The 24,185-nt window shown below is 39.5% G+C and overlaps 1 protein-coding gene across 4 annotated transcripts in view; it reads right to left on the reverse strand.

Annotated features, from left to right (window-relative positions):
• The window catches only part of EPB41L4B (erythrocyte membrane protein band 4.1 like 4B), a 170,210-nt gene that overhangs the window by 43,543 nt on the left and 102,482 nt on the right, over positions 1-24,185 (reverse strand). For all 4 annotated transcript variants that reach the window (XM_064429992.1, XM_064429999.1, XM_064430005.1 and 1 more), the window contains 3 exons: positions 23,079-23,194; positions 13,598-13,723; positions 2,486-2,553 (listed from right to left, as the gene is read on the reverse strand). In XM_064429992.1, the coding sequence (XP_064286062.1) occupies positions 2,486-2,553; positions 13,598-13,723; positions 23,079-23,194 (310 nt within the window). The remainder of the gene's footprint in view (positions 1-2,485; positions 2,554-13,597; positions 13,724-23,078; positions 23,195-24,185) is intronic.

Below are 24,185 nucleotides of genomic sequence, written 5' to 3' on the forward strand. Positions count from 1 at the left end.
TGGCAAGATATTTCAGCAAAGAGTCCTCAAAGATTCACAGAGGTGTTGTTTACAGAAATGTCTGTATGAGTACTTGCAGGGAAATATATATATATATATTCCACATGAAAGGGTTTTTTACCAAGGGTTGTTTTGCTTGTCTCTGCTAAAGAGAAGAGAAAAGCTCTGAGACAATTTGTCTCCCAGTATGAACTAACCCTTGGCTCTACTCAGATGCAATTCCTAGCAGAGCAAAGGCTCATTTATGTCCATCAAATTCCACAAGACAGAGGTTATAGAGAATGTTATTGGCAAATAGATCACATGCTGGCTGGCTGCAAAGGTGCATATAGCCCAGCAGAAAGGGTAGCTGCTTGAAGGAGAAAGAAAATGGTTAGACACTGGATTTATTTTGCATTTTTCTCAGAGTTTTGAATGCATGCTGCTAAAATTGGTCTATCCCATAAAACTGGTCTACTCCTGAGCATTGATTACTTGTATATGTGCACCTTCAGGACACAGCAATAAAAGAATACCATTTCATTTGGTACAACTCACTGTAGAGGAAATGATGCTTGACATAACACAGATAAAAATAAACATTAGACAAATATACACCAGAACGCTGCATACCAAGAACTCCATAGTGACTTTTACAATTTTATAAGCTTGGATGTGTGTGAAAGAAAACAGTAAAATTTGCTTTGCAGCCAGGTTACCAACCTTACCTCATGCTGAATAGTACTTTACTAAAAAGCACTTTACAAAGCACACCACTCATTTACAGTTCAACATGATGCAGCAGGAGAGAACCTATTCCAAAATGTGGAGTAAAAAGGCTTTTCTACAGATATTATGCAGAAGTTCAGCAGAAGTGACTAAGGAAAACAAGTCTGTAGCCACATTCTCAGTCACACAGGGATATACAAATTACGTCCTCCTGAACTGCTTCTGAAAGTGACAGCAAACCAACAAAGTGCTGTGGCAGAGACAACATGGGAAACCCATTTCAATTAAACAAAGAAATAGGTTACTGTGCAATGTATGTGATGGGTTTCCTTAAGAAAGAAAAGAATTTCTCAAGAAAGTTTTGTGCAGGTCTAAAAAGAGCAATGACACAGAGGAAAAATGGGTGATTCTAAATATCAAACTGACTTTACAGCGTCTTGGACAAACAAATGAGAAAATCATGGCCTCTCAGGTGAGACATTTCAGCTCCACAGGGTATCCTGAGATAAGAGACAGAAAAACAGGGAATCACAGCTGCCCTGCAAGCAAGCCAGGCGCTGCCATGGGAGGCAATAGCATCGCTCTCGCGTCTCCTCCTGCCTCAGCCCCACCAACCATCCCCACCATTCTTCTCTAGGTAGCTGCTTTCATTAGGCAAACACAGCAACTCTGCTAGCCCAGTCTGGTCAGAAAGGAATTTCTGAATGAAGTGGTTTTTGAAGGCTAGCACAGATTTATCACATTGTAGGGAAAATACACATTTGAAAAATAGGTTAACAAATTTTCCCAACTATAAGTGTTTTTGCTTGAGTTCAGAATGACTTAGTTTTTCAAACCTAATTCATTATTCCCCTCAACTACATTTTCCTATAAAGTGATTAAATGTCTGTTTTCTGTTGCAAGAATCACCACCCAAAAATAATAAAATAAAATCATGAGATGACTAGTGCTCCAGTACATATGTATATTTCATATACATGAACATATAAAAAACAGATGCACTTGTGTAATTAGCTGATTACCAGCCATGCTGTGAATCCACAATATTTTTCCCTCCAACTCTCCCCTCAGATTTCAACACTGCAGATGTTCAAAATAATGGAACTACTACACACATAGAGGCAGGAGATTTCCAAATGCTCCTGCTGTAACCTCTTCTCTAATCACCTGCTGGAAGACAGCATACTGTGCCACTCAAATAATGTTTACAATTAATATGCCTCTTCAAAAGGGACACTCCAATAAAGACTATTATGCTCTATCAACAGAAGAAAAGTACAATCAGAAGTAGTCACTACTGTCTGCAAATGAGCCATTTTTTCTAAAGACTGTATACCAAATGCCTCTTCTTCTGCAAAGAAAAGACCTTGCACAAATCAGGAAAATGCAGACACAGGGATATTCCAGTTTGGACACCTAGCAAACTTCCGATAGAAAAGTTATGAAAACTGACTTATTTTTATATAAGCTTTTTAAAGATTGTCACTAGACCCAATATCTTACCCAGAGCTTTTGTCATTTATTCAAATAGAAACACTAAGCCTGATCTTTAAAGCTAAGATTTTATCAAGTCTTAAACTATATCTGATATAGATGTATAAAATAAGCAGTGTTCTGACAGCCACTTTCTCCTCAGGTCATTGCATGGTGAACTTTACACAGCAACCTGGAGATGAGGAAATTGAACTGTAACAACAAGTTGAAATAATGTTTGGGAAATGCCTCATTACATCATACATTAATTTTTTGCTTCCCCTACAGACAAGAAGCAACAGACCTTACATTAGGGTCCTGCAGACTGGAGGTCTTACTGGGATTTACAAAAGAGGTCTCTTCTTTCACAGCCTGTTAAAAGAAGGAGCCAAAGTTTAGTACAAGGTCCATGCACTTAGGATAATACAACTGTTTATTAAAAAAGTATTCCTGTAAGCATCTCAGAAAACTGCAGTACCCAAAATGCCTACTCTGCCCAGATTTAAAATACATGATCTTTTTGGGTTTTCATCTCCTAGAGCTGAGATTCACTGTGATGAGCAACAATGTACAATGTGCAGGGCAATAGTGTAAGGGAGAGATTGGTACTGGAGGAGAAAGAAAGGAACACCGATATTGATGGCCCCTCCAGAAAGCACTTGAACAGAAATCATACGAAATCTACACAGACAAACATACTGTAATTGAGCTGTCCTTTCAATTGGAGTAGAATAAATATTTATTCTGAAATAATGATGCCAACTTTTCATTCAGTTTTTGAAAACCTAACTGAAAAATGTGATCCCCTACATATATTCACAGTGTATGCACAATTCACAGAAAATTTCACTCACTACTGCTCTCTGCTAAATTACAGAGTCCTGCCTCTCATATGCCATTTGTCTGTTGATCTGAAAATACTGGTATTGCGAAATAACTTGCATGGAAATTGCTTTATCACCCGGGAAATGCCCAATCTAGGCAGGTATTGATATACTCTTCATCTGAGATGCAGTATTCCCAATCCATGTGTAAATGCCAGTGTGAGGACAACACTGCACCCCACTACAGAAAATACTGACTACAGAGACAAGAGTATTTCCAAATCAGTCAGGGACTTCTTAGACTGTGACATTTGCACCCCACTGTGTGAACAGATGGGGACTGAAATGGTCCCACAACAGAGTGGTTTTTCAGTGTTCAGTATCTGAACCACAGTAATTTCAGGCCATAGGTCCAGATCAAATTAAATTAAATGTGTCAGTCTAATCCTCTTAAAAAAGGATGAAACAGATTTCTTCAAATCCATCAAAACCAAATCAAAGGATTTTACAGACATGTAAAAATATTGTAAAGTTACATAAGACCTTCCATTCAATAAAAATGTATATATTCCATTTGTGGGTACTCATAAGAAAAGGAAACAAAATCAAAGCTGAGTTTCTTCTATACCTTAGTAATGAACTAAAATAAAATATCAGTAGGGATACTCAATGCTTGGGGAAATCACCCAAGCTGTGTTGGGTTTGTTTTCCCCATGTGCTAGAGGGAACAAAACCCTCAATACCACTTCCCAGATCATTATTTACGAGATCATCAGCCATGGTGGGAAGAGACTGTTCCAGCTTGTACACACAATTAATTGTATGGGCAATTAAACTGGAACCACTGGGAGCCTGACAGAAAGTGAACTCTGCTCTGGGTCTTCTCCAGCCCAGCAAGTACCTGAAGTGATGGGTTAGAGGGCATTTTGAGACTTCCTTTAGGAGGAAGTTCATCCCTTCCTATTAGAATTGTTGAACCTTGCATGTTGACACCAAAACCCCCATCTGCAGAGAGGGGACCCTCTGACCCTCATCAGCAGCTTTATCCCACTCCTAGGGGGCTAGTTTACACAGAGGAAGCTGGTTTGCTGCTAGGTTACTTGGAGGAGAACAGGATCAGCAGTAGGTACAAGGAAAAGCTCCACTCCAATGCAGTGCCCTTGCATATTTGGCTTTAATCTCCCTCAGGCAGAGGTTTTCTCAGTCCTGCACAAACACTCCAGAAATTAAGGAATCAGATAAATGTGGGACACCATCATTGTAACTCAGCCACCAAATGTTTTGCTGCTAAGGTTTTCAGTGAATTAGTCTCACATCATAAACCATTTGGGGATCAGGAGTGCAATTTTAAAATTTTAATAAATTTGTAGCTTTAAGAAATTCAGCTCAGTTTTAGAAAACATTTTTACTAGTCTTCTAGTTGCTCTGTCTAGCAGAATGTTTATTCAAAATCTATTGATTTCTTGAAAGGAAAGAAAAAAGTTTTTAAGGACTTGAGAGAAAGCATTGAAAATCATTCTTTGTTGCCACAGGTGAGCAGTGGAAGCAATATTTCTTTGTTCTACAGAAATTATAATGCTTTTTATAAAGCTGTTTGGTTTCTGAAATCTGCAAATGTGAATCCAGCTGTCAGAAACCTAATACAAGGTCTCTTCTTCCACACTGATGTCTTAGCAACATTTTATTGTTAAGCCTGTCAAGCTAGCTGCTTATTATGTGTCAAATTGGTTACTTTTTAAAACTATAAATTTTAGTTCATTCCAGTTTTCACCAAAGCAATTGATCTGCATTTTAAGATGCACTTGAACACAACAATAGAAAAGAGATTACATAGATCAAGAATGCAATGCAGGGGTTGTGATCAGCAATGAAAGTTTTAAAATTCCACTTAAATGCAATAAGCCATGGATCTCATTAGCCAGCGGAGAGGACTCCACTGTGTTAGACCCTTGACTTCTCAGCTCTGTGACTATATTATTTCTCTCTTTTGTCTTCTCTCCATTAGAAGGCTAAGCCTGCATCTCAGGAAGTCATATGTTCCTAAGCAGCATGACCAGCATCCTCCATCAATAAGGAATTTCTCTTGGTACTAATTTTTCTCCATTATTACTCATGTTTGAGAGATCAGAAAATACTCCTGTACCCACAAATAACCACTGCAGACTAGTGAGCAAATAATCCCACTCTAAATTGTAAGGAGAGAGGGAGCATGCAAAGAAATGAGGGGGCCTGAACAGCCTCAGGTGATGAGGCCTGAGCTCAGGGTGCCATGGGTGTGCACTGGCAGGTACAGATTAACAAGGATGGGCTCATTCTTGTCACCTTATGCCTCTCCTCCCTATCTGTGGATGAACAGACACAGGAAAATGTTATACTTGCAAACCCTTCTGCAAACTGTCAGAAAGTGTACCACCCCTGCTTCACTTGAGGGCTTACTGGCTTTTGGGCTGTTTGTTTCAGAATGAGGTCAGTAAGTCATCAACTGGCAGCCTGTTGCTTTTATTCTTCTTCTTAACACTGCAAATCACATTCACTAAATCAGAAGGACTATCTCAGCCTTACTGAAAAGACACAACTGTAGAACAAGGGTTATGCCTGTAGACAAACCTTGCAATATAATTCCCAGAGGGTTTGCCTTCATTTGAAAACAAGTGCACCTGCTGGAGCCGCGACTTGGGTTTCCATTGCAGGATGCCTTCCAGCAATGGAGCAAGGGGGTTTAGCCAAGGGTGGCAGGAGGTGCCTGGTAGGGAACATACACACAGAGCTGGGCAGAGGCTCTCACCCATTGAAAGCCCAGCACTGAGCTGTGTAGAGAAAGACAGGCAGAAGCAAAGCATGAAGCTGCTTAGATCTTAACTAAGGCGGATTCTCCCCTCCCACAGAGGCTGCTACTCTGAGTGAGAGATTTCAGGGCATAGCAGACCTGGAAGCCCAATTTATACAGCAGATTAATTTAATAATTACCCAAAGAGAAACAAGCTACTCTTTTGGCTACCAGACTGCAAACCAAATTAAAATTTGATCCATATAATCCATCCACACAATGCCATTCTCTTTTTTTTTTTTTTTTTTTTTTTCCCTGCATCAGGCCCAGAGGAAAAGAAAAATCATTAATGTTCTGTTTTCATATGCCATTAACTTTCTGGATGATATTAGAAACAAAGAATTACTTTATCATATTAAGCCTTACTTTATTCTATTTAGGGACAAGAAACATGACTGGGCAGCAATGCCATTGTACAGGCTCTCTTAACAGATGATTGCTAAGAAATAGTTTCACCAAAGGATGAAAAGAGGAGAAAAGTATCTAAATTTGCCCACAGCTCTCTGAACTATCTAGCTATGGGCAGCTGGGAGTTCTCAGACTACTTTTCAGTCAGCTCCTGAGCAGTGCTAATCCCTGCTGCTGTCTTGGCAGCCAGGTCCTTTGGAGCCTTAGAGAGGGGGTGGATGCTCCAGGGATGCTACACCAGACTCTGCTGAGCTTTCTAGAGGGGGTGGGAACACTTTCTGGCCCATGAGAGTAATCCCATGCATGAATTCATAAGCCCTGGTGGCTGGATTTGCCTAGTGAAGAGCAGCTCCTTCAATTTTCTTCTGAAGAAAGAGATAGCCCCAGGATAATGGAGGACAGAACCTGAAAATGGGAATTGGTTGCACCAAGCATGTACCAAGAGGGAAAATACAGTAAAGACAGAACTTTGGGTGCAGCCTTCTGTGATTTTTACCAGTCTGTGCAAGGCAGTCTGTGTTCTTCATGCCTCAAGCAAGCACCATGGGGAGCTAGTGTCATCTGTGTCCCTCCTCCTTCACAAGGGGCATTGCTGCGGCTCTCACCTCTACTGATCCAAAAGAGGAGTACCTTGGATAAGCAAGAAAACTGCATGAAGAATCAGATCACTGCAGCCAAAGGGGAGTGCCAGGTTCTCTGAGAAAGACAAGGGTCTAGAAGGCTCATAGGAAACAGATGATGGCTCTTATTTAGCAATTTCACAAAGTTCTCAGTTGCAGAAAGGAAGGGAGAGCAACACAGCTTTCACATGTTTGGAGATCTTCAAAAGGAAGGAAGGAAGGACACTCACTGCAGTGGCCTGGAAATACTTCTCTATATTGGCTCTTTCTGAATCTGTAATGATGGTAAGGAGGACTGAATCATATTTGATTTTTCAGCTCTTTATCAACAATTTAATCTTTTGTCAGCTATGCCAAATGTTGGCTGATCTCATTAGATAATAAAGACTAAGGAACAAGTCATCAGGAAGAATGTTCTGCCAAGGTAAATCTACCTTGGTGATTTAATATGTCAAATGTAAGTTTTCAGGCAGAAAAGCATGATGTTTACGTCTCTTGGGAACAGACTACTCTGTTTTTTCCCCTCTGAATGAGGCCTGGCACCATGGGCTATGGCGGGGCTCTCACACATCAAGGCAATTAACTGTACTTGTCTCATCATGTCCTGGCACGTAGAGTCACACCAGAGAGGAGACAAAGCTGACATACCCGCAGCTCCAGGAGTCTTCTGACACCACTGTCACATTTGCCTCCACTATCCCAGGGAATAAACTGAAGGTCTCATCAGTTCCCATATTCTGTTTATATAAATCTTCAATCCCCTTCTGTACCTCCAGCAAGGCTGCCACATCATTTCCTCAGTTCCTTCCCTGATTTTGAGGTATCATTGCTGACACACTTCTAATGAGCTGCCATGTATCACATATTCATCACACACAATCAAAATCTTGTAGTTTTATACCAGTGGAACCATCAAATTCCCGTAGCCTCACTTTTTAAGTTGAGCAAACCTGTTTCAACATAGCAACTGAACACAGAGAATTTGAAGCTGAGCCATTTTTAAATTCCATTGTTATGAACAATTACAACTGATGTGATGTTGCACTTGCTGCTGTTCCAGCTGAGAGTCCCAGAGCAGTTGCTTCTTTTTACCTAGCCTGAAACTTGACAGTGAGGTTATTGCTCATCCAAGTGGGTGACTAACAGCAACAGCTTTAGCAAGGAAGGCACAGTGTACATAAGGAGCTGTGGAAGCTTCCCCCACAGCCTGAACACCTCAGCTGTGACCTGTTATGCTCACATAATTTCAGTTCTGATCTCTGTGCAAAGACTGTCAAATTGTGCAGTAGCTCGATGCTGTGAATAAGGATGGAGAGAGAGAGAGAGGGAAGAAAGGAGGAGAGGGAAGCAAACAGCAACTAATTCATGATAGAAGGAGCATGAAATGTTGGAAAAGCTGATCCTTTCAGGGTACTTAAGTCAACATCTAGTGAAAGCTGAGAATTCCTCTGGGTATCCAGAAGGATTTGTTTAAGTCCTATTATAAGAAAGATAGCATATGATTATAAATCCTCAAGTGTCTTCCCCTCACCTGCTCTATTTTCATTCATGACCTGATTAGGGTTTGAATCCAGATCTCCTTAAGTGAATAAAGCTCCAAAGACCCAGCTTACATAAAGACAGGGAATTTTTTCTAGAAATATATGGCAAAAGCATCTGGACTTTGAAGAAGATAAGTCCTTGAATCTTTCCTTAAAGGAGGCAGAACACTAAAAGAGACAAAGAATCATCAAAAATGTAACCATGACAGATTGGCACTGTCGATCACCTCACTTATGCACCTTTTCTACCATAAATAATGCATAGATGCCAGTCTCATTTACATTGCAGCCATGGCTTGCATCTGTGTAGAGAGCACAGGATGACACCGGTATCCTGCATGACCTGAGCTATTTTCTGTACCATGGACCAGTCCTTTCCTCAAGAACACTTCAAACAACACAGACAACCTGCACTTAATCACATATTCGCAATACTTAAGGCAAATCTACATGATATTCAGAATGTATTTGTTTCTAGGATAGGGAGAAAAAAGAGAGAGATGGCTATCGACCTGGCCTAAAAATTTGCATGTGTATAGGCTTGTCAAGAAAGTTAGAGTGTGAAAGGAGTTAGAGGACTGAACGTCCCTTTGTTCAGCCTAAATGTCCCTTTGTTTATTGAGAACCAAGGCAGGGGAATCAATGGTTTGAGAACCCAAACCTGGCTGATTGAAGAGACCTCTCCCTGGCCAAGAGTTTCCATTGGGGTTGAAAAGGGACAAAATAAATAGGATATTGTATGCTCTTTTGTAAGGACCCTGCAGCTCCAAACCACCTTTTCTCACTACTTTTCTTTCTCAGCAAACAACCCATAATGTAGCTCACTAGTAATGACACCTCTATTTGTCTTCTATAAACTGCACTGCAAAAATGTACCTGCAGAATAAGCTTGGCCTTCCCTTATCTGCAGACAAGGGGAAAATGTGAGTGATGCAAAAATCAGCTGCAGTAGAAATCTGTAAGAAAAGGGATCCTTCCCTAGGCTAACCTGCTGGACACATCAACCCGAGGATTTAGGAAAGCTGGGTAACAGGTGCAGAATACAGACACCACTTGTGGATGAAAAACTGCTAGAACTCTGCCTGCCAAAATAAAAAGCCCTGCTGAGATAGCTGTACATTTGCTCAGGACCCTGTGCTTAATTTTAAGGATAATTAGGATTTGTCCAAAGCCAAAATGGATTAAAATAGCAACTGAAACCTTCAAGTATCTTTCCTTCATCACTTGGGCCAAGAACTTTCTGGCAAAAGGGACTCCTTGTGATACCAACAAGTCATGTCTGCTCAATCACAGCATACCAGCACTGACTCATGCAAACTGCAAAGGGGTTTTAAATGCTAGGGAGAGCTGGTCTTTTGTATTCTGACAGCTCCTTACTGCTGCTTTATACGAGTACCTCTCAAATGAAGACCCTGAAATATATGCAAAAAAAACCCCCAAAAACTGATATGTCAGTTGCTTCACAGTGTTTAGGGCTCCCCTGGAGCTTAATTATGTGGGAACTGTGACAGGTAGTCTGTCAGCTAAAAGGTGGCAGATCCCTGTGGCACAGTTTGAGAGGTGTGTTGTGAAACATTACTCATTTGCTCTCGCCCTACAGGTAACTGTATGGCATGCCCTGTGCAAATCACAGGTTCCCACAGCTGCATGTGGGCTCCTCACGTTTCTCACCTGTGGTGTCCATGGCAGTGAGCTCCTAGATCCAGCTTCCAGCATCCCTGTGCAGCTCGATTCTACATTTAGATGAGCAGCATATAAATATTCCTGCCTTTACCATATAAAAGAAAACCAACCCTCACTCATGTTAGTTTTCTGCTGCTCTATAACTCTAAACCACAAGCAGGGCTAAGTGATCAGCACCATAACCTTACAAATTTTCTGTCTAACTCAGGGCTATAACTGTGGGAGATGTATTGTCCCCTAAGAATGTGATAAGCTCTTCGGCACAATTCTGAAATGAAAAACCACAGAGATCATATTCCAGGATATATTTTCAAATGTCTTGCAACATTTCCCCTGGTTTTATTTTTTAAATCATAAGCACTGGAATAATTCATTTCTAAGGCTTTCTCTTGTGTTGGTGCCTAGCTGCCACAAAAAAAAAAAACAAAAAACAAAAAAACAAAAAAAAAAACCAAACAAAAAAAGTAAACTACAAAAAAATTCTGTCCCAACTTATATTTTCCATTTGGTAACATTTACTCCGTTCTCTGAATTAACAAGGAACAGCTTCTTCTTCTACTACAGGAGGTGCAGGAGGTGCTTTCATAAACTTGTCACATCCTGATGTTAGTAGCATATGGTATTGAAAATATTCCTACTGCTTGAAGGGAGAGCTGTTACAAATACTTCAAGCAACAGTTTGTTAATTTTGGATACAATCCTACAGTGCACCAATATTTTTCTCATGCTTTTAAACCTAACCATATAATGAAGATGCCCCATGAAGTTTCAAATGAATAAGTTAGACCATAGATTTTTTGGGGGCACTTAGAAGAACATTTCCTTTCAAACACCAATGTGCATAAGACAGAGCACTTCTTTCTTCTTCCTAGAGGAGAAAATTATCTTTTTTTCCCCTTCTTTTTTTTAAAATTTTTTTGTGCTATCATGAAATATGGGAATAACTGTTCTCTACATGAGGAAAAGCAAGGCTTTTCAACTTTGCTTTACAACTCAAGGAATATGGGCTGTGCCTTACAGACCCTGGATATACCTCTTGTTCTGGCTGCCTAGTAAATTGAAATATGACAGTACAAAAAAGAAGAGATGAGAAATCGGAGTGTTAAGAAGAAGGCCAGAAGGCAAGACTCCTCGGGGATATAATATGGAACTGGCATAAAAAGATAGAATTGGTCAGAGGATAACATCATTAGTCCTCCAGATATACTGAGCAGCAAGATATGTCAGATGGGGTCAAAGAGGGGCAGGATCACAGCCCTGGTTAAAGAGTTGTTTTCAATGAACAAAATTCTTCCTTATCTACTTTCCCGAAAGGATGCTGTGTCTCTCAGCAGTGTAATTCCATCCCAGCTCACTTTTCCCAGATGACTGAACTGACACTGGGAAATGGCTTAGCTATTGGTATTCAGCTAGTTGTCTGGGGAGCTGGGGGCAGGTAGAGAAGATAACTGGGTGGATTTATGGTATCTAATACTATAAAGTGGTTTGTCAGGTCCTCCTGTAGCAGCCTTCCCTTCTCTCACCTTCTAGATGATAAATGTTGTGTTTCCACTGGTTCCTTCACCATGACCATTTTTCCTACCCTTTTCAGGGCTTGTGTAGCCACAGCTTCTTACTGTAACAGCTGATCACTGCCTGGTCTCTGCCTGCTTATTTTTGCAATGTATCTGATATTTTATAATTGACAGGAGGGGAGCTCAAGTTCAGAAGAACTCATCTCTAGTTACACAGACAATTTTGTGGCTAATCAGGTAGTTGAATGGGGATTTCTAAGATTAAGGTGACTTCCTATTTTACTGGCTATAAATCTTAAGCCACACTTTGTTAGCAGTGAAAGTTTCAAGGATTTCAAACTGAACCTTATGCAATTATTTTCCCACAATGTATGTTCTACTGAGACAGTCTTCTTTACCTTCCTTCCTTTGAAATAAGATTTTTCCCATTGAGGAAAAGTCCACACACATCTACTTAATCCAATTTGATTTTTAAAGCCTTGTGAAAAACAAGACAGGCAAGAAGGAAAAGAGGAATGTTCAGTTTGCTCTGAAAGTTATTTACAACACAGCAGCAGCTAAAGAATATGGTTATGGCAGAAAAAGCAACCCAGGATGCTTTCTCTTGGAAAGCCTCACACTGAAAAATTAAGGCAGAGCAGGTCAATTGGGAGATGCATACTTTAAGCACATTTCCTATCTTGCCTTAATAATGTATTCTGAATGCAGCAGCACACACTGCTTCCAGCCTTTATCTATCCAGTCAAACATGATCATTAAGCTTATTCAGGAGAAAATACAAATATGAGAAGTATACCATGACATCCTGTAGAAAAAACACACAGGAAAAACAGAAGGTAAACCTAAGGGCAGAAATATGCTGCATAAAATAGAGTGGATACAACACAGAGTTCAGAGAGGTGAGAGAACTGCTTTAAGCAAAAACAAAAAGAAAAAAATCACCCAAACAACTCCTTCCTCCTTATGCTGCCAGATTTATGGTTTCTGCTATTGAGATCTAAGGCAGTCAGAATAACCAATTTCTGAAGCTTCCTCAGATCTAGCTAGAGCAGATGTAATGTAGCTCTCAAATGAAAGATCTGCCAGGGAACAACAAATACACAAAGCTGATTGTTAACCAAGTCCTTTGCAGGGCAAGTTGACCTGGTATGTTATTGTGAAAAGAAACAAAGCAATGGAAATACCAACATAATTTGTATTCAAAGGGAATAATGTGCTCAAGGATACCACAGGAACTTGGGATAACATTGTAACAATCTTTCTACCTCTATTCTTGTCCCTAAAACTTTGTATTTGGCTTTAGTTTTTGGCACTGATGGCATTATCTTTTGTCCACAAATTTTACTTAAGAAAAATCACTAATTTTAGGTTTCAACCTAAAATTAGTGACAGGGAAAATAACTTTTTGTAGTCATGCTATTTAGCATCAGTTTTCAGTTGTATGGCATAATTAAAAGAGTATTTTTGAAAAAGGATATATCTAATGCAAACACTAACCAAGCAGTGAAAATAGAAGATCAATATTTAGTTAAAAGCACACAAACAAGTAGGAAAGCAAAAGACTAGATAATATTTCACACTCAGACCCATCCCCTGAAATAATGGTTGAATTTGGATATATAGATATTATCATTAGAACAATCTTAACCCCAGTTTCCATGAGTAGTGGGTCGTCTCAGAAAACTCCAAACTTACTCTTTCTAAGCTACAAAATAACTAAAAGCTACAGTGACAAAACAGAGATTTCCTGAGGCCATCTTTCCTATTTTCTCAGCCTCTTCTGGCTGTATTAATCATGTCAGTTAGGATAAATTTCTTACTTCCACCCTATCAATCATTTGGAGTTACCTGAAGAAACTGCAGGGCAGCTAGAGAACACTCTGTCAATGTGCATACTTGACTAAAAATTATGTTCTTCCTCAGGAGGAACAATGGGATTTTGGAAAACTGGTGAAAGCTATACAAAAACTAAAAAAGCAGAGTATTAAACACAGATTACCTGGGCACCCACTCTAAAAGCAGCTTCCACTTGAGCTTTGAGGATATTGCACTTCAAATGGTCAGGTACAGATGAAGGTGACACAGGGGCATGAAGAGTCTTTTCTGATACCTTCTTGTCTTCAGGCTGCATTTATTAAAAAAACAGTGACATACATTAGAAAGCTAAGTTAATAAAATTATCAAAGGTTAAATTTTTACTTGATTCAGCAATACCGGCTAAAACTTCCATATTCATACCCTGATAGATACATCTTATAAGTTTTCAAAATATTTAATGACTTGATACTATGTTCAAGACAAGAATAGCCCCAGGGAACCTTGAGTAATAGAAGCAACAAAATGATGTGGAATGAAGATATATTAAAAAAGCCCAGCCAAGCCCTGGAGTAGTTGTTCCAACCTTTGATCACACTGAAAAAACAAAACATCATCTCAAAATATCCCACAAAAGGCAGAAGAGCAAAGAGCACAATTATAGTGAGCACTGGCTTTTTATACCACCTTTAAAATGCAAAGCTTTGTAAGTTCAGCAAGAGATGTGAAGGAATCTCCACTTAATTGCAAGCCAAGCAAAATCTCCTTCATCAGAAGGAAAAGAAAAATCAAGGAACTTTAAACATTGCTAATGCTGTTTCCAACTGATATAAATCCTTTACCTACGCAGTGATCTGAATCAGAAATGTTGGCCTCAGGATAGCTAGTGTAGTGCCCTGGTCAAACATGACCTAAAGGTTTTGTGCCTTGAACAAACTATATCCAGCAGAAATGCCACATTAATAAACTTCCCATGCAAAAAAGGAAAACAAAAAGACAATGTAAGACTAATGTATCAACAAAAAGAGTATGGTGAGACCAGGATTGTAAACATGAACCCTTAAACAGTCAAACTGTAATATGTCACATACTTTTAGAGAATAATTGGGCAATGGCATAACAGCCATTGCAAACTTTTCTATTCTTCCTGGAAGTGACACCTGAGATACAGATGAGTAACAGCCTGGATTGTGCATTCATTTTCTGCTCTCATGGCTGAGAAGGGTGAGTGGCTGTATACACCCAGGCAGAACAGATATGTAATGCTGTCATTCAGATTTCAGCCAAAACAGGTATAATGCATCAGTATACCAGTTCCAGTGATCCTTGAGGTTCACCTCTGCCAAGTATTTCAAAACAGAACCAATCATTTTTTTGCTACTGAAATTACCATATGATTAGCCCTTTAACTTCAAAATCTGTCTCCTTTATCCTTCCTTCTGCCCTCCCCCATGGCATGCCACTGGCTGATGGTAACTACAGTCTTACTGACTCTTTTCTCAGGTCCTCAAGCAAGCACAGACAAATGGGAATACCAAGATTCAAGGAACATCGTCTGCAAGTGCAACAAGTCACAAAAGCAGTTGTGCTGCCTGAGGAAACTGTTCAGCAAACACTGGGGATGGAAAGAGCCAGACCTTAGCAAAGCTCTGTTGACACTGCAAGATATTTATGTGTAAGCAAAGTTGGTCTAGCAGCCTTCTGCATCCAAAATTCCATAGCTGCCAGGTATGATTTTGAACAACTGTCTGTTAAAGGACTGCTCGTCATGAGATGATTTTTTTCTCTGCCAAATTTCTAATGATTCTTACATGATTATTTGTCAAGCTACATTTACTTTGTTTAGAGGAAGATATATTTGGACTTCCCATTCTCCCCATTCTTCTCCTAAGGGAAAAAGAAAATACATAAAATGAAAAGTGAGAGTGTCTAGCTGGGGCAACTTATGGAACTGTAGTCATCTATTCAGTCTTGATTATAACAGTAGTTCAGCAAATATATGAAGAAAAAAAACAAACTACCAAACCCAAACATGAAATATTTGACTGCCATAGGTGTCTTTTCTGGGATACTTGTGAAGCTGAGAAGTGGAGATAATCAAAAGGACAAAATTATTTGTAAAGAAAGCACAGCTTTTACTTCACCGATATTCTTGGTAGACAAAGTGAACCCATTTTAAAAAGGCTGTTATTGCTGCCAACATTCATGTGTATTGATTTCTAACAGCAGAAAAAAAACCACATTAAGCAGTGGCATTTCTAAAGGCCATGCAAAATCTCACCTTTGTCTTAACACTGTATACTAATTAAATAACATTTCAGTCAAGCAAGATTAAACAATTGTATTTTACTTGCTATAGCAAGACAATTGAGGCTTGTTTGGGAGACAAGCTTGTTTCATAACAAGAAATGTTCCCAAGTCCCATCCCTCTGTTATTCAGATGGATATAGATATTTTTCAGTCCTATTGTTCTTCTTCCACTGCACAACTTTCCCACATCAACCAAGAGGAAGATAAAAACTCCCAGGGCTGTCCTATAGTGGGGAATCCTCAAAAGATCTAAATCTCCTGCTATATTCAGTATCGTGCAGATGATTCCATTTAATGGAGATCCCCAGTGTGAGATCTGATGTGCAAGTCCCACAATGAGATTCTTGAGAGGTCCAAGTACTGATAGTGGTTGACCTGGCTGAAAGAGAAAGCTGCTGCTAGAAGGTGCACACTTCTCAGAAGCCAGTGCTGGGTATTCAGTTCTGCTTTAGTCCTTGTGTGGGTCACATTTTAAGGGTTTCACCTTCAAGCACTGCAACAGGAGCAGCAGCACCTTTAGTGACTGGTCAGACATGAAGAGCAGACACTGCAGCAACTGCTGCTTGGCCTTGTCCTGCTCAGCAGCTGCTGAGCCAGCAGCCAAAGCCACCATGTCCCCCTGCCCCAGTGGAAATGCCAACTGCACACAAACCACACACGGGGCTTAGGAGTGCTCGGCCTGACCCAGGCATTCTTTAGCTTCTGAACATATGTCAAAGGCTTCTTTGCCTGCCTGCCTTGGCACTGACAGCCTTTTCTGCCACAGAGCAGCACATCCTGAATCATTGCTGAATTCTGCTCTTCCACAGCTGATTAGCTGAGACTATTACACACAGAGTCAGTGGCACTGAGGATCCAGATAAAAAGTAAACTTTAATCACAAAACAAAGCAGCACCTCCTTATTGCAGACTATTAGCACTTCTAAGCATCTGTATAAATTCCTATTTTTCCCTAATGCCACTAATCTTTACATACAAGCTGGTTCATCTCCCAGTTTAACTCCTAAAGTATAACAGTCATCAAGAATGCAAAAGAAAATACAGTATTTCACAGCTACAAAAGCACATGCAGAATCTTCTGTGGTTCATTTCACCAGTTGGTAAGAAAATCAAAGATCTAAAATCTGTCTGCATTAGAAATCTCCACATACTATTGCTACAAGAATGAAATCTGTGTTCTACTTTATTTTGCTGTATAATAAAGAATTTTATATTTCCAGAATCCTTACTGCTCTCAGCATAAAGAGAGCAGCTATTCATATTTTGAGCCCGGCTGGCAGTTATTAACATTTTGTTTTAATTTATACACTCAGAGTATTCTATTTGGAAATTATTACAATGCCAAGCATGGCAGGATGTTAATGAAACTTCCTATTTTATCATTTTTATGACACAATTCAAAAGAATCTTAGATGCCCCTTTCAAGTGAAAGTCCTAGAGTCAAATTTACATTTGAAAGAGATAATATACTTGCTTAGAATTACAACTTAAACTCATCCCATAAGGTTTATAAATTAAGAAAAAAACCCATTAGGATTCCTCATAAAACTCCAGTTTTCCATGTCCAATTCTGCCATTCTCAATAACAGCAATGTGTTTACATTTTTTTCACCATCAATGCAGAATTTTATTTTTCCATGGAAGGAGAACACTGGAGAATTGCTTTTAAATGGAAAAAGTCAAACAAGCTCAGATATATACACATATAAAATTAGAGGCATTTTTTTTCTTTTTGTAACTGAAGTCTTACATTTGTTTTTTCTCCTCCCAAACATTTACTTTAAATTCAATTATATGTGCTGATACTAGAACTGAAGGCAGATTTGTAGACTGTTAGACAATCATGACACTGACTTTGGTTTGCAAAGCTAAGTGAATGTTAAGTACACATACTGAATATAAAAATAATTGTATGAAACACAGCAATGGCACTCCTGTAGATAACATTTCCAAGCTCTGCTTTAAAAGGTTCATGCTTTGTTCCACATCAAACTTTGTACCAAGAGCAAGATTCATGATCTTGTGCCACTGTGAATTTATTAATAGCCTCTCCTTAGCCAAACAGCATGTTTAAAACATGTATTTGACTGGAGATAACTGAAGAATAGAATGAATATTTTCTTTAGGAATGCAGGTCTATCTTTGTCGCTAGTCATCACTACTAGTGGGAGGTAAAATTTTAACAAAGACAACACAAATATATAGGTTCTGAAAGCACATTAGCTAAGTGAGGTTTCCTGGGACTCAACTACATCTGCAAATGTGCATGGAAATCTACAGACCCTTTTGCCCCTTTTTCACCAGGAAATTTATTGCTTTTAACCATGTGACAGCTAACACCAATTATGAACAGATACCACAATGATAAGAGTTGTACAATTATGTGTTATTCTTATTTGAGGTAAAGTTTACAAGCAGAAACTGCATCTTCTTTATTAGAAAAAAGTACAATTAAAAAAACAAACAAACAAACCCCTCATTAAGCTGTCAGACACAGAACATTTTCCTCAGGTTAGCTTACTTGGTCTAATGAAAAATATAACTCCCAACATGCTTATATCCTTGGAGTAAACCTCTTTAATTCTTGGTATAATATTTATTTTATAAAATGCTATTGTTCAATGTTATTAAATCCTACTTTTGTCACTGCTAGCTTCATGATAGTCTTAGAGGACCATGGCAGCCTCTCTTCCTGGGCTATACCCTCTGATCTATGTACCACACAGAAGAGTCACAGGTACATCAAAAAGGTGGGTTCATTTTGTGAGTTTTCTTAAACTACAAATGATTTTTGAAACCCCAGTGGCTTTGGACATTGCTGTTTAGCAGGGAGGAGGTAGTTCCACAGATTTTTGCAGGTGGTATCTTTCAGAAGCATATAACCTGTGTAACAGGGCAGTCCCATAATATACTTTTGCCCTGCTAGCAAAAGGCCATAAGTTCTGAGCAGAGTTTGCAAAGATGTTAAGGCTCATCTGGCTAGCTCTGTCTGAACCTCTCTCAATCTGCCTACAGCTTTGTTCTACTAAGTTTAGCTATAGCAGCTATATTTTTATATAGAAAACACTAGTGTTCTTTGTAGAAAGAGATATTTATGACCCTAACACAAACATGTAGTTTAAAACAATGTAGGGCTGATATGAAGACAGGGGCCTTGAGAAGGGAAGGCACTGGACATGGTCTAGAAGAGCGCTGATATGGAGTGATAGCACAAAGGGCACACTCTGGCACTGGGGACCCAAGGCTGTAGACAACTCACCAATGGCCAGTTAAAGTGCAGACCTGAACCTGGACAAAGTTGGGTTTAGGGGCAATAAAAAGAGCGAAGACATAATATATTGCATATATATGTGAAAGCCACCACGTACAGTAAATTTGGGTGTAATGTGAAGATGTAGATCAGTGAAGAAAGAGCAAGATGTAAAGACTTATTTGAAAACATACAAAAGGACCCAAAGTATATTGTGGAGTGAGGAGAAAAAAGAAAACATGAATATGCCTGGACAGAGCATTGGAACAGGCTGCCCAGGGAAGCGGCTGAGTCACCATCCCTGGAGGAATTTAAAAGATGTGTAGATGTGGCACTGAGGGACACGGTTTAGTGTTGGACTTAGCATTGCTGGCTTAAGAGTTGGACATGATGGTCCTTTCCAACCTAAATGGTTCCATGATTCTATAATCATCATAATTCTCTGACCCCACCAAAATGAAATCACCAACCTTAGGACCCACAGGTGTAGGGAAAGGGTGAGCATAACACCAGGAAAAGAGGTAGAAACAATTTGAAATGTATTATTTTTCTTTATTTTTATGCAATAATTACAGCTGGACTAATAATTACTAGACTCCCAAGATTTCAGAAAAGCTAATGGTACATTCTTGGCTTTTTATCACACACACACACACACACACACACACACACACACACACTGCAACGGGAGATGGGAGAACATATTTTTTAATGAAAGGCTTCCAAGCAGAAAATCAGAAATACATTCACAGCTACAACACTTAGGATTGTCTGTCTTGGAAATTAAGGAATTTGCTGGTACCAAAGGGCATGAAACACAAGTTGAAACAGACTTTCATCATTCAGTAGGTGGACAGACATGTACACCATACCAAACAGCTCTGGAAAAGAGGTTGGACACATCCATTCATCATTCCCATGAGACAAAGTTTGCTATAGCAGACAATCAAATTAATTAACTGCAGAATCTAATTTACCCAATTTCTTGCTAATTCTCCTATGGGTCGATTATTATGCCTGACAAATTCCAGCCTGAAAGCATTTTGCTTGAAAAAAATAACAATTAGCAACAGGAAGGGAGTGAAAACTGGGACTCCACAACAGATGTGGAAATGTTTGGGTTTTGGTTTTTTTTAATCAGAAATAGAGTAAATGAAGCAGCTTTGTAACAGCTTCAGTGGTTTTATTTAAGCATAATATTTTGGAGGATGCAAGAGTAGGCCATAAAAAGCACTTAGTAGACCAGAAATCAATGGAGTGGTACAGGAGAGGAGTTAACGCTTCATTTTTTTCCCAGAAACTAGACACATTGAACACTCATTGAAACCTGTTTGCTGCTGGACTGAGTAGCTAGTTAACTACCATAACCAAAGGAACTTTGAAGGCCCCACTCTCAGTTAAAAATTCTTGTCACATTTTGGGGTTGTTCAATCCGGTCTAACCTCCCTTGCTACCTTTGTGCTGGGCAGTGCTCTATGGCATTTCAACACAGAGTTAGCCCAATATTTGCAGCATGTCTCTCTCTTTCACTGGAGAAGTCATCTACTGAGGCAACTCCAGGCTCTGCTCAGAGACTTTTGGTTTGTTTGTTTTAGCTTTGTGAGCTCTGTATACACATTTCACCAGAATCTAGGTCAGACAATGGTACTTGAAGAAGAAACCAGAAGCGAAAGGCCAAAAGAACTTCAGAATTATTTGCTGGTCACAACCCATAGCCTGTAATGTAGGGCTGAACCACTGAAATGCTTTCCAGGGGTGATTCTGGGCCAGTTTCAAGAGTTTGTACAATTTTCAGATTGCTAAAACCAGTAATTTTAATACATTTTGAAGGTCTGGCCTCTTTTGCATTCACATGGTAGCTGCTGTTCATGGGAATGCTGCCCAGTTCTTAAACCCAAACCCTCTCTGACTGCCAGGGGAGGGCTTTCATTAGACAGCCCATGTCTCTAGCCTTGCTTTTTGCTGAGCTTCTGCCAGAAACAGAAGCATTTAGCAGCTCTTGGTGCTCATTACAAGACTTTTTCATCAGCTAAACTTTGACTGATGGCAGACTCATCACAGCAGACACAGGCTGCATTTACTGTGCAGCTGCATTTATTGTGAAGCTCTTACTTGTTATGATACTGGGTTCTGCTAATTAGTCCTTAAATAAATAATCCATCTGACTGTGGACAAGATTCTAGATCTGCCGGGACAAGCCAAAGAAAACCTTTAATTATAAAAGAGCTGAGTCCTCCCTCCACAGACTTGCAGTGAATATGAACAAGCGAGAGGATCAGAGATCAGGCAGAAGTTGCAGGTACAATATTTGGATTACTTGCACAGTATGGTGGAATACAGGACCAAAGTGTTTTAAGCTTTCAGTTTAAGAAAGCAGATAGACCATAAATCTACTAATTTTGAAACCACAGAGGTACCACTAAGATCACATCTTTGAAGCTTTTGTGCAGCACAGGTCAGATTGGTTTACCCAATGTGTGCTATGGTCACTGTGGAGGGAGTCCTCTCACATCTTAACTTTGGCCCTTTAAATATGCCAAATTCAGCTCTCAGTGAGCTCAACAGTGTAGGACAGTCCTTTAAAGCATGCTTTGGACATTGCACCTGAGTGAATGTTCTCCGCTGGGTTCAGATAGCGCATCAGTAATCACATCTGAACAACACAAGTCCTCTCACAACACCCAGGTATTCATTGGATGAGTCTGAGATGGAGAATTTTCCTTTGGCAAACTATGTCAGTGCTTAACAAGCTTTGCCTATAAAAAGCTGTACTTATTATCAGTTGAGAGTATTTCTAGAAGATGAACTTGAGAAATGCACATAGGAATGAAAGGTGACTTTTTCCCATTTCACCCCAGTTTGCTGACTTTATGATTTATCTTTTTAATTCCCACTTGAACTAGACAAAATTAGAACTCCTTACAGGTGAAAACCAAATAGATTTGGGAGAAAGTCTAAAATATTCCACCTTCTTCTGTTCATTGAGAAATCTCCAAAAATCATGACCTTATGACTACATTAATAAGGCATAAGGACTGCCTACCTGAACTATGCCACAATCCTATCACAAACACTGAACATAGTTCAAGCAAATCTTAACGACAGTAAATCCTCTGCATTACAGAATAAATTCAATTAACTGTAATATTGAAAAAAGTCCAATATTTAATTTTCTCATTAGAAACACCTGGTTCACTGATTTTTAGCCTTGACCTCCATCTCCTGGGATCTCTCATCCAGAGAAGAGAAAGATTTTGCTATATAGATATACGGTCACCTTGTGCTTACATTTTTTGAATGCTTGGTCATGTTCCCTTGGATTTTAATTTCTCTAACGCTTTTTGAATTAATATCAATAACAAAAGGCTGTTTGTAAAGCCAAGGTAAAATAATTTAGCTGAGTTCTTCCTTGAGCTGACGAAGAACTCTTAAAACACCATTTCTCTTCTAAAAGATCTGTACAGAGTCACTGGGGGCCAGGACCCACCTCTTTTGAAGACAGTGGCAATGCTCTCATTGACTTCACAGGGTCCAGCTCAGGACCTGTGTGGTTGCAAACCAGAGATCCTGGTCCAGATTCGGATCAAGGGATCCCAGTTCAGGCACAGTGGATTAAGCCTTCCATGGATACGAGGAATCACTGACTTGCTGATCTCTGGCAGAAACAGCAGGACATGGCTGTTTGGCCACCCCTGCAAAAACTGTCTCATAAAACGCCCACTAACATCAGATGCCAGAGGGAGTTTATGGCATAACACGGACTCCTCATGTAGAAAAACAAGATTTTTTTTTATCACTTAAAGTGTTGTTATTTTTTTACAGCTCTGGGCTGCCTAGATGACTAACTCTTCACAACTAAACTAAAACTATAGCATAACATTGTTGCAGCAGCTTCTGAAATTTTAAAAGGCAAAGCTGATTGAAATGCTAAATCTAAAAACCAAATCCCAGTCCCATAAGAAGATGGTGAGAGGTGATTAAGAGGCAAGCCAGCTGAAGATGAATATTGATTTGAACTGGAGGTGAAAAAGCAGCAGCTTTTGAATATGAAGTGACAAAGGTGCTCTGGCATATATATGTAAAAGTATATATGTATATGCTATACCTTGTTCATGCTGACGTGCAGGGCTGGCCATGGTCCAACTACCTTCACACTCTCCGTTTCTATTTTCTTCAGATGAGAGGTTTCATCATAAAGAAGGGGAAGTCCTGAGCTCAGTTCTAAAAGGATTCCCAAAAGAAAGAAAGAAAAAGACACAGTCTGAAGGGAGGCTACAGAGGAACTTCAGAGCAAGACACTCAACTGCATTTGAAGAGACGGAGGTTGGCAAAGCATCTTCTCTGTAAGACCCTCTAAAATGTTCCATAATTATGCCTGTTGGGTCATTTTGCCTTTTTCTGTTTAGCAAACAATTCCTCCCCCTCCTCCTTCTCACCCATCCTTTCATTTCAGCAGAGCTTTTGCCAGCTTTGGGCTAGATATTTCTCTTCTTACCTCCTCGCCGCCTCTACCCCCTCTATATTCTAAAACTTAGTTGACACCAGAGGGATTATTTATGCAGCCAAGGTGCCACTCTCAAAACATGTGATGTGTAAAGAGATCAGAGTATAGCTTTTGGCTTCTCTCAGACATCTTTATTTATATGCCAGCCTCTTTAAGACTGTTGTCAGGAATTTGCTGTGCTTTGTCAACAGAGATTTTGAGCAAGCTACTGGCACAGAACGACAAGGAAAAAATACTTTTTCAGACAGCCCTAAAAGATCTCTGTCATTATATTGGGGATGCTGTGGCATATATGTACATACTAGCAAGTACCCTGAGAAAAATAAACTTCATCATGTGATGATTTAATGAATCTCTGTGTCCTCCCGTATTTCTTCTTGCCATGGATTCTAGATAATAACAGTTGGGAACAATCCAGTTCTGTGGAGTCTGATTCAAAGCCTACTGAAATCAATAAAAAAACCTTGCACTGACTGACTTGACTGCAGTTTGGTTTGGATCAGGTTCTTAAGCTGTCCTAAGAATATTAAATATTACTCACTCAAGATCTAATTCTACAGCTGTTTAAATATACATTAAGTGCTTTGCTGACTAGAGACAAATTGCTAAAATCAGCTTACAGGGATATAAGCAAAAAGCTGGTTTTGGCATTAGTGAAACATTATCAGACCTTGAGGTAATAATGCCCTAGAAAGGGTTACAATATCA

This window comes from Passer domesticus, chromosome 1 (genome assembly GCF_036417665.1).
Source record: "Passer domesticus isolate bPasDom1 chromosome 1, bPasDom1.hap1, whole genome shotgun sequence".
NCBI classification, from domain to species: Eukaryota; Metazoa; Chordata; class Aves; order Passeriformes; family Passeridae; genus Passer; species Passer domesticus.